At 36.9% G+C, this 12,117-nt stretch overlaps 1 protein-coding gene and 1 pseudogene across 3 annotated transcripts in view; one reads left to right on the top strand and one right to left on the bottom strand.

The window, feature by feature from the left end:
- Cfap47 (cilia and flagella associated protein 47) overlaps window positions 1–12,117 on the top strand; it is a 220,494-nt gene that overhangs the window by 152,839 nt on the left and 55,538 nt on the right. For all 3 annotated transcript variants that reach the window (XM_034485406.2, XM_076919144.1, XM_076919145.1), the window contains 3 exons: window positions 364–507; window positions 1,066–1,239; window positions 6,006–6,117. In XM_034485406.2, coding sequence (XP_034341297.1) covers window positions 364–507; window positions 1,066–1,239; window positions 6,006–6,117 — 430 coding nt within the window. The remainder of the gene's footprint in view (window positions 1–363; window positions 508–1,065; window positions 1,240–6,005; window positions 6,118–12,117) is intronic.
- LOC117694480 (matrix metalloproteinase-19 pseudogene) lies at window positions 7,145–8,656 on the bottom strand (annotated as a pseudogene).

Here is a 12,117-nt window from a genome sequence, read left to right as displayed (position 1 = left end):
CTGCTTCTGCCTCCCAAGTGCTGAGATTAAAGGAATGCGCCACCACTGCCCAGCTTGAAACTTTTGTAATTCTTGTCAATGCTAAGCAACTGCACTACTACTGAACTATATTTCAAGTTCTTGAAGTTTTGCAACTAGGTCTCACTATGTAGCTCATGTTGGCCTTAAATTTAACAACAGATTCCAGGCTACTGTGGAACTCCAGGATACATACACTTAGGACTTCCAGGTATTAGAGTTACAGGTTTATATAACCATGCCCAGATTAATTGTATTTTTTAATGACTTAACAAGAATTCATATGCAACTCAATTTTACCTGCATCATCCTTCTAATGTATGTGTAACTCTTTCCATGTTTTAGAAAAATGAATCAAAGAAACTTGGAAAATTTCAAGTTAAAATAGAAGGAGAGTGGTTTCATGGACCTCCAGTTTTACATGTTGACCCTGGTGAAACTATCCAATATCCTTTGACGTTCAAACCAATTTTGGAATGTGAAATTATGGTATATTCATGAATTCTTTCTTATATTATTAATATGTAAATGAACAAGTGTTTAGATGACAGTAAAAGTAGTTAATTAAAAAGTGTTTACTAACATTTCTATGTTCTATAAATTTAATAGTTTTGTTTAGCATGTTTAACTTCTGATATTTATCATGACACTCACAGTGCTGCTAATGAATATTTATATCCAAGTTATTTTCAGAAAGCATGCCTAATGATATGAAATCATTGTTCCAAGTCATTAAGTAAACTGCTACATATGAATTTTTTTTCTTAGTAACATTTTTGACAAGTTGTTAAGTACACATAATTGCTAAATGTGAGAATGCTTGTATATAATGTATAATTTCCAGAGAGAAGATAAAAAATGAAGATCATTTCATTAGTAGATGCTTTCTTTGATAAAATCATTTTTATATGAACTCGAAACTTCAGTGGCTAACATTTTCTTACAAGCTTTTTTGTTATTCAAGATGAATAAGATGAGAGGGATTATTTAGCATTGAATTATGACTGCTGACTGCTCTAGAGCTTAAAAGTGTCTTGTTTATCATAGGGTAAACTTACTTTACAAAATGAAGTAGATGGCATGGCACACATCATCGAAATAGATGGGATTGGCACAAAACCCGTAGCCTTGGACCACATTGTTATAGACTGCAAAGTGGGAAATATTACAGATAGGTCCATAATAGTGCCGAATTATACAAAAAGTCTCCTGACATTTAAGGTAAGACATTTTAGGAAGAAAATATTTTCTTTTGTATATACTTTGAATTGTATGAAATATGTTAATCATACAAAATTAAAAAAAAAAAAAACTAATGAGGTGAAGCACACACAGGAATAATTATAATTCTACTTTTTCTACTTCCAATAGCTACTAAATTTAATTTTAATTCCTAATTGAGATTAGTATCAAACAAGTTTGTTGTTGTTGTTATTCATGCTTTGTTAATTCTGTTTTAATTTGTTTGGTTTTTTTTTTTTTTTTTTTTTTTTTTTCCGTGATATAGGTGCTTACCTTAAATTCCCCTTCACATACTTGGATTACAGCCACCAGCTACCATAAATAAGTACAAGCAAATTTTATACTTAAATATTTATAACTCTAAAACTCTTTCACGTTCACTCCTTAGTATCATGTTTATTTTTCCTTGAAGAAACCATGAATGATAATATAAGATGTTTTCAATAAAATGAAGGACCAAAATTATTTTTTAGTATTTTGAAACAGAGTATCGATTTATAGCCTATGCTTACCTCAAATACTGGTTTAATCTCCAAAATTCAGAAATTATAGTAATATGCCACTTGCTGGTGTGAGAGGCATAAGTCATTGGTGAGAATCTGTGCTTAGTATGGTTGGGACTCTTGAGTTTAATCCTCAGCACCAAAAATAGAAATAAAAATCCAAATATTACTCTAATTTATTTTTGATCTACCAATGGTTTTCTTCTTTTAAATTTTTTTCACAAGCATAATAAATTGGGTTAGGCTATCCCTATACCTCTTCCACATTCACAATAGTTCTTCTCAATTACTTGTGCAGTTACAGTCATGGGTATCCATGTTTCTCCAGAAAGCACTGCATTAGTGATATATCACTTTTAAATACCTCCAAAAGGAAATTCAGTGGTAGCCTCTAGAGACTTGGTTTACCTTGACCATGAGGTACAGCCCAGTTCAACTCTTGCTTCTGAAGTTGTAAAACATACCTCATTATTTTCTGGCAGATTTCTACTTTACCACACCCATTTAGACTTCATTGTAATTTTCTGATTTTTCTAGAACTTTGTTTGACATAATGATTAAGTTTTTCGAAGGTGTTACTATGTATACCTGGCTGGCCTTGAGCTCACAGTGATCCTCTTTCCTCAGCTACACAGATGTTGAGATTGCAGGTGTGTGCCACCACACTCACAGCTGTCTGGAACTTTCTCAACTGTGGGTACCTTTTTGTAAGGGCCAGTATTATTGGTGATGGTTGTGTTCTTGTTACTGTTGTTTGTTTTATTTTCCCATATTTTCAAATGTAATCTTCTCTCATATATTTCATCCCAGCTGCAGTTTCCCATCCTTCTACTCTTCCTAACACCTCTTCCACCTTCTCTCTCCCCTAGATCCAGTTCTCTTCTGTTTCTCTTGAGAAAGAGCAGGCCTCCCAGGGATATCAACTGAACACTGCATAGCACATTCCAATAAAAGTAGGCATGTATCAAGGTTGGATGTGTCAACCCTGTATGAGGAAAAGGGCCACAAAAGCAAGCAGAAAAGTCAGAGTCCACCCTCACTCCCACCATTAGGAGTTCCACAAGAATACCAAGCTACACGAACAACATATATGCAAAGAACCTAGTGTAGACCCATGCAAGTTTTAGTCTCTATGAGCCTCTTTGAGCCCTGCTTACTTGATCCTGTGGGCTGGGATCTCCTGGTGTCTGCTACCCTAATAGCTTCTACAATCCTTCTTCCACCTTTTCTTTGAGTTCCCTGAGCTCCACTTACTGTTTGGCTGTAGGGCTCTACATCTGTTCCCATCAGTTGCTGGATGAGACCTCTCTGAAGATGATGGGACTTGGCACTGATCAATGAATATAGTAGAATATCATTAGGATTCATTTCATTTAATTTTTGCCAGTCATGCTTGGTTCAACTCTGGCCTCTGGACTATCCAGACATGGCAATCCAGGCAGTGTCAGGAATGGGATTCCTCTTGTGGCACAGAGGGATCATTAGGCCAGTCATTGGTTGGCCAGCCTCACAAGTTCTGTGCCACCATTATCCAAGCACTTCCTGCAGGCAGGACAAATTTTAAGTTAAAGGTTTTATGGCTGGGTTGGAGTCCCAGTCCCAACACTGTAAGACTTGCTTGATTATAGAAGATGGCCAGATCAGGTTCTATAATTCCCCATTATATCTCTAGGGTCTTCTCTAAGGTCACTCTCATAGATTCCAGGGAGTTTCTATTGCACCACGATCCAACATCACCTTCAAAAGGACCCCTTAACTTTAGTTGTCTTTCCCAATACTCTCAGTCCATCCCTTCTTACCCTGTGGAACAGATGACAGAAATGTCAAAAATCCCTGAGCTTACACTCTGCTTCTTTTACATCTCAAAAATGTATACACTGATTTCTTTCTAGATTTCAAAGAATATTCTTTGTATTATATATTATAAATTAAAATTTCCTGCCATTCCTAAAACTCTTCAATACCATCTCTAAACTTCAGCATAAACTCTGTAGTCCCTGATGTGGTATTTACTTATCACATGTCATTGTCTTGTTTATTATTCTTCACCATATGAGTGTAATAGATTCATTTTCTCCCTCTCCCCCTTCTCTTCCTAGCCCTCTGCTATCCTCTTTCCCTTCTCCCTTTATGATCTATCTCCCTTATTCTCAATTTCTCCCATCCAATGATTCGTGCCTGCTAGTCAGATGCACACTGTCACCTCAGGGACAATGTTTTGTGCCCATGTTTTTGTTCATACTGCATAGCATTGAGGCATTGAAAACATAATAGTATTTAAAATATCTTTGTTTTAGAAACAAATGGAAACATAAAGTTTGGCATTAAAATGGGCAAAGAGAATGGTCAGTCATATATGGAAGCCAATACGTGTTCTTAGTACTCCTCCACTTTCAAAAATTATTACCAATTAGGAAAACCTGTCAAGAGTTTTGTAAAAATGTATTTTTCTAAAAAGCTCCCATTACTCTCCATTGCTTATTCACTTTATTTTGTTGCTATAACAGAAGTGATATCTTTGTTGTTATTTAAAATTTCACCTTACAAACGGAATATGCTTGTATAATTAAATGTAAATTATTCTCACTTGTAAGCATAATGGATAACTTCATTCTTAACATTTTACCACAGGGATGATACTAAAACAACACTAGATACATATCCAGAAATAGGAGTGGTCTATTATTGTCTTGTTCTAATGTTAACTTTAATAGTTATAGATATTTACATAGAATAATACACCTGGACTCAGCTTGGCTATTCCTATTTTCTGTAGTTAATGTCAACATACAAATTATCATAGTCAAGAACTAATTTACAGCCATTATGGCAAGATTCACATCAGTCATTGCCTTATGTTTACATAGTCTTAATTATCAATTATACCACAAAAATACAAAAACAAGTGGTCAAGAACAAAACTACCCATCTGTGTCACACCCGCCTGAAGGTAAAAATTATTCCTGACATTGAGGGAAACAGCAGTACTCCTTGGGTAGCATCATGCATTTGCATTGTACCTTCTGTCATACTTCTCTTCTCTACTTTGAGACATCGTTTTTTGTTGGTCTGTAATTTGTAATTTAATTCGATTTGATCAGTGCTATCCTCTCTCACTTACTCTCCTTTCTCCTTCCCTCTATTCCTCCCCCTCTCTCTTCTCCCCCTTTCTCTCTTTCTCCCTCTCTTTCTTCCACTTTTCTTCCTTTCTACCACCCTTTTTATTCTTTCTCTATCCTTCTCCATATTTTTGTTTCATTTTCTTTAGCCTAAACAGATTCTTTGAAAATCTCCAAAAAGACGAACCCATTTTTGTTAAAAATGTTTTATTCTCTATTTATTATAATTTTCTAAATCCACTCTTTCCTAAAATCTATAATGAAATATAAGTATATCTGAAACAAGTGAGTATATATTTGAAGAAAACTGTAACAGCTATTGAGTAAAGGCTGATACCATTTTGAAACCCTGGTCTTTTTCTATTGTTCTCTGCAAAATTCTACAATTTGCATTTGTACTGATTTTAAATAATAGAAAGCTTTAAAAAAAAGTGGGGGAGATATGCATATTTGGTATGGATCTTCTTTTGACCTTTCCAAAGTTATCCTGACAATATCTACAAATATGTTTTTCTTTTTATTTAACTTGTCTAAAAGTTTTGTTTTGAAAGAAAGATCCTGTTATAAGAACATATGTCAAAAGCATTCAATAATTGTTTAAATTTGCCTTTAATGTTGCATGCACTATAAGTAGTAAGCAACAAAAATTTGTCTCCTTCATAAGAAGGTCTGGAGTATAAGATGCTTTTATGTGATATTAGAAGTTATTATCTATCTTTTGGGATCAAGCAAATCATTTTTATGTGTAGAGGTTTTGGCATACCAAATAAAGATGAATTTTTCATCTAAGGTTTACAGTGAACTTCTGTCTGAATAAAGCAGAATTTTAAGCTACCCAATACTAGGAATATGCTTATGTAATGATCCATGGCAAAAGGCTGATTCTTTTGGCTCAAGGTATTCAAAAAATATAAATCATTACTGAATATAAAAGGAAGTTTCTAACTTCCTTTTCAATGAAAATATTATAGATTTAATAAAATTAAGTAAATTATAATATATGTTACTCAGCAGCTTATGAATCTACCTCATATATAGTATGATATAATAGTGTAACATGATAAAAATAAATCATTTTTATACTGACATTACATAATTCTTATTTTCTAATCCATTCTTCTAGGTAACGTCAGATCTCTCAATAGTGTGGGGAAGTCCCTTAATCACCATAGAACCTGACAACTCAATCCCATATACACTCCATGTATGTCCTTGGAAACGTGGAGAATTCAAAGGTAGTAAGTCCTTAATAAAATTTCATTATTAATTACATTGATATGTGGGAAATATGGTAATAATAAATAGGATTATAATTTATTGTTCTCATTTTGAATAAGTGATATGGGGAAAAGATTACTTTGTCATTTTACTCTTTAATTATCAAAATAACTAGAGCTTTGCGGTATGTATTTATGGCACATATTACTTTATCTTTGAGACTTCAATGTCAATAGAAGAAATTTCTAGAAGTGGGATACATAAAGATATTGATATTTGAAATTTAGTAGATCCATTCAAATAACTATAGGAATGGGTAATAAAAACCTACACCTACATAATTAACATATGGAAATAGAGTCAATATTTAGCATGTATGAAGTATTATCTCTTTATCAGTAATAAAAATTTATGTCAAAGTTCCCAGTTATACTTGAGCAGAATTATTGGATAGGGAATGAGAGGGGAGAGGGTGAAAAGTGACAGAATATAGTAACTAAGTTGCCAGGCTTGATGATGATTTATCCCAGCAATCATTGCACCTAGGAAAACGAGAGGAAAATCTTGAATTCCTGGCCAGCTTCACTTACATTGTAAAATCTTTTTTCTTTTTTCTTTTTTTTTTTTTTTTTTTTTTTTTTTTTTTTTTTTTTTTTTTCCGCATAGTAGCACATGCCTTTAATCCCAGCACTCAGGAGGCAGAGGCAGGTAGGTAGATCTCTGTGAGTTCAAAGCAGACTGGTTTACATATCTACATAGACAGTTTCAGGATAGCTGATAGCCATAGCCAGTGCTATGTAGAGAGACCCTGTCAAAAAACAAACAAACAAAAAAAAACCCTCCTGATTGACAGTTTCCCTCCACCAAAGAATAGATGTCACACTTGAAACAGCTATATGACAGGAAGAAACAGGAATTGGGGACTGACTCAGAATTAAGTGGACACCTTCTAGGAACACAGGGAAGTGGTGTCCAGAATTGGAATATCTAAGGGCATTAGGTCTAGTGCCCATTTAGGTAACATCTGCACAACTCTGATGAGCAGACACTGAATAAGTCTCAGGCCCCTAGCAGGGTGACATTAGCAGAGAATGAAAGGGAGGCAGAGTCTGTAGTTGAGGGAATGTCCAAGGTTGAGTCCATGGTTGAAGGAGTGGTACCCAAGACTGTGTCTCTGGTCAAAGGAGTAACGTCCCCAGTTAATGAGTTAGTGTCTGGAGTCTGAAGACCACAGTGCATCCAGTGTGTCATATTTCTGGGATAGCCCTTGGCCACTCGCAGTTGCTGGTTAAGGCGCCAATACTCTTTGCCCTTGAAGAAGTAGACTTGGCCATCTTGCCAGCTCATAGCTGCTGAGGGTTGGTCTGGCACTCCAGCAAACAGTCCCTTGATTGGTTTGGGGTAATGGCTAAGGTCAGTTCTGGCCAGTTCATCCCATTGCCAGTATCCTGATCCCTTAAAAAGGAACACCTTTTGATTAACAGGCCAATAGAGAGCTGCATCCAGGTTGGGTTCTACTCTGTTGAGTTTCATGGGAAAGCCAGGAGACATCTTGAAATCAACATACCGCCACACCTTGTTTCCCTTAAAGAAATGAGTCCGTCGTGTCCGGGGAGAGTACACAGCAGCATCCAGGTTTCCAGGAAGCCCCTCCCAAAGGGCAGATATTTGGAACAAGGGTCCTGGCCCTGAGTCTGTTACAGTCCACACATAGTCACCCTTGAAAGCATAGGTCTTCCCACGAGGCCCCAGCATCATGGCATCCACGTCACTGCTGCAGGGGTTGGGCATGGGACCTGGTTGTGTGGTCACTGGTGACACAGTGGGCATCTCGGTCTCTTCCTCCTCATCTGTCTCAGGCCCCCTCTTGCCATAGAGAGCCTGGATCCCTGCCACATCATCTGGATGCAGCTTGAAATAGGGCCTGTAGCCAGCGTAGACTGGAGCCATGAGTGCCTGGGTATATCGGGAGTGCCCAAGCCCCAGGGCATGGCCCACTTCATGGGCCGCAATGATACGCAAGTTCACTCCTTGGTAGGTCCCCTCAGTCCAGAATTCATCTTTATCGAAATGTACACTGCCAAGCTCTGGGATGTCAGCATGGGCCAGGACCTTTCCAGGCCCATCAAAGGTATTGGAGCAGTATGGGCTTTGGCGGCCATGGAAGGAGAGGCGGATGTCAGCCCAACCAGCTTTCACCTCCCGGAAGGTCAGGGGGGCCACACTGCTCCAATACTTAAAGGCTTGGTGCAGGGCTGCTCGAACTGAGGGGAGTGAGAGGGTGGAGGGCACGTTCAAGATGCGAAATGTCAAGTGCTTCTTTCTCCAGTGGCCCAGAAGCAGGTATTTAAGAGACTTCTGGTTGAAGGGATCCTCCAGACCACAACGGGGCTGCTTCATACGGGCCCTTGTGGCATCATCCATCTGACCGGAAACGGGCAGTTGAGACACTTCCTGGAAAGTTCTTAGAGCCTCTGTGATATCTTCTAGCCTGAAGTCATCAGCTCCTTCTAGAGGTTTCTGTAGATACCCATACTGCAACAGGTAATCCAAGGATGACTTGAACTCCTGATCCTCCAGGATGGATCTCCCAAGTGCTGCTGGGAGTACAGGCTTGTGGCACCAAAGCTAGCTCATAGGGTTTGTTTGTGGTGGAGTTCTCTCAGCCTTGGTTTCCCATCTCTGGTGACAAGAATGTCTCCCCTTCCTTCCGGTGAGGAGGCAACTGTTTTGTTGTTGGTTGGTTGGGTTTTTTTGTTGTTGTTGTTTTTGTTTTGAGACAGGGTTTTTCTGTGTAGCCCTGGCTGTCATGAAACTCATTCTGTAGACCAGGCTGGCCTTGAACTCCAAATCTTTTTTCTGTTACAAAATAGTTAATATTTAGTACTGAATAACTATGATTCATTAAAACAATATATCTTTTTTTCTAAATTGCAAGATAACGAAATGCCCCATTAGTAGAAATACCCTACTGAGAAGATTGCTATATGCTCACTGGACATTATTTTAGAAGTATATTAAGCAGATTGCTTATAATCATGTTGTGGTCTTTGGAAGTACTGACATCTCATCCCTGTTTTGTCTTTATAAAGACTATCTCTACAAAGGATCCATTATAACATCATAACATTTGAAACACTACCATTTTGATGAAGTAATTTATTTTAGTGTTACAGATAAACCAGAAGATATAGACTGACAAGATTTTAATTTAACATTTTTGATGTTCATTTTCCAGATATTTAATCATATACTTGGTATATACTCTTAATTTTAGAATTTCAATTAGTCTTCAATAATAGAAAATAAGTTGTTTGTACGTTTCATATTATTTTGTTTTATTGTTTTCAAAGACATGCTTTCATTATATAATAAACTTTGCATTTAAACTTTCCAAATGGTGTCTTTGAAGCCACATACCATTCTGCCCAATTTTATGATTATTTTCATAATATATAATAGTTATTAATTTTTTATTATATAAAACAATGAGTTTTATTACTTATGAAAAAGAATCACAAACTCAAATTATTCAGCTAGATGTAAAAAGAGTCTTTTCTTTTCGGTAGGTAATCATTTTTGTTGATGTCAGTAGGTTTGGTTAGGCTATAAATTATCAGGACATAATTTGAATCATGTTTGATATACCAGAGTGCTTCAGCACAGTTCTTATGAATGAATTAGCCAAATGTAAAACATTAAGTTTGTTCATTGTTCTATACTTTACCATAACATATAATGATAGATATGATATGGCTTCTGACTCCCATGCATTTTGGTAATAATATATATACATACCTGCATTTAGATATTTAGATACATCGAAACTTAAACCATGGTCACAGGGGAAACAAAGTGAAAAATATTAATTTCAATGTGTGCATGTGAGACAGCTTTAATAGAGGATAATGTATGAGCTGGGATTTTTATCACCTAATGCAATTTGAACAGTTGAAACAATATTACTGAAGGCATAATGAATGTAGTTCATGTAAATCAAAAATTAAATTAATATTATATATGTGAGTACACTGCAGAGTGACAAATATATGCAGACTTTTCCAGGAAGAATCATATTGTATTTCTCATTTAAGTGGGCAACTAACCTTTCCTCATATTCCTCTAAGTATTAGTGTCATGTGAAAGGAAAAGTTTCAACTACAGAAGGCTATTACTAATAGAATTTTGTGAACTGAGATTCATTTAATTACAATAATAAATATCATACATCATGCATAAGCAGGCTAGGGTTATAGCCAAGTGGTATAGTACTTGGCTTGCATATATGACTCATTCTAGTTAAGTCCATGGCACCACAAAAAAAGAAAGAAAGAAATAGAAAAAAAGAAAAGAGAATGAGAAAAATCATGCTTTAAGAATTTAATGTGTCCTTTTTTTGCCCTGTGGCCTGAAACTGTCTCTAAAATAATGTATAATGATGAATTTATATATCTTAAACTTACAGTGGGTTCCATATAATGGCAGGGAGATACAAGTAGATGCAAGTAGAGAGATAAAGTAGACATAGCATGTATAGATACTGTTTTATGTACTGATGCTCTATTAGTTTAAAAAAACTAAATTTAGAGGGCCAATTTTGTGATAGTTTCTTATCATAATACTTGATTTAGTTTGTAGCACAAGCATTCTTTATATGATAAGATGAAATTCATTATTATCCAAGATCCTTCATGTATTCCAGTGGTATAGAAGGAAACAAATTTTGATTCAATTTTGACAATGGATCATGAATAAGTGAACAGAAGCACACTCTTAAAAAAAACTAATTCACTTCACTCCAGAGGCCATCAACAGCCCATAGCTTATTCGTTATGGATGAGGAGTGCTCAAGAAAACCTTCTGAATCTGTGCTAGAATATCATATGCAGGGCTTTGCTAACAGCCACAGAGGCTTTCAATTCATGAGATCAATGGTCCTTTATTGCCACTGGTTTCTTCTGATCCTCCCTTAACTCTAGCTTTTTCCAGTTGTTTCAACCCTCTTTGAAACGGTCTCTGTGCTTTGAAGATAGTTATAATGTATACATCCTATTTCTGTGTGAGAACCATAATGACTTTGCATTTTGACCAGTTATAGATTTTTGAACTAACCACTGTTCTCTCTACAAGTAAACTTACTTGATTGTGTCTTAGAACACCACTAATCTATGAATAGTGATATATACATTTAGAAGATAGTAGGTCTATTTAGCAAACTAGTAGTAGTAGTAGTAGTAGTAGTAGGTTCTACTTGTGAGGTCCCCAACCACAGACTCTTAGCTGGAGTTTGTATACTAGGCATGTGTTTCCTCTGATGGAGTGGGCCATAAATCCAATTAGAAAATAGTTGTTGACTCCATAGCATTCATAACACCCATGGACCTTAGTGAAGTCCACAAGAATCATAGCTAGGTACGACTAGTGACTTACATCCTGCCACTTTTTAAAAAATTCCTGTGGGGCGGTGGGCTGTGAGAAACAGCTGGGTGCTTGGTCAAGCAAGAGCTTGGAACCCCAGAACCTTTATCAGATGGCAGGAGTTCAGCTCTGCTCCCAGGCCCTGGTTCTTTTCATTTAGCTTCAGTCCTCCAACCCCTCCCACAGAGAAGTTTATGACCAGCAGTCAGGAGGAACAGGCCTCAGGCCCTAGAGATATTTACATACTAATGAGGTACCTGAAGGCCAGAGGGTGGAGCCAATTAAACATTCTTCCCCAGCCCCTCCCCCTCTCTCCTTCCCTATATAACTCAGGTCTGCCCTGGGTTTTGGGGGGGTGCATCCAAATCCATCCATCATCCTCCATGAAATTAAAGCCTGTAAAAGAAAAAAAAACATGGACTTTCTCATGTGTCATTGGAACCATGCTGTGAGGAGCCATGGAGCCACAGCAGCCAGGCCTAACTTCCCCTTGGAGGAACCCCTAGAGTGGGAATCACAACAGCCCAAGAAGATTCAAGAAGGTTTTGCTGTATTTAATGCTGCTGAGAACACTGGGAGTCCCTCCAGGCTGGAAGTTA

This window comes from Arvicanthis niloticus, chromosome X (assembly GCF_011762505.2).
Source record: "Arvicanthis niloticus isolate mArvNil1 chromosome X, mArvNil1.pat.X, whole genome shotgun sequence".
NCBI classification, from domain to species: domain Eukaryota; kingdom Metazoa; phylum Chordata; class Mammalia; order Rodentia; family Muridae; genus Arvicanthis; species Arvicanthis niloticus.
The sequence above is the reverse complement of the archived record's forward strand: the minus strand, read 5'-3'. Positions and strand labels throughout refer to the sequence as shown.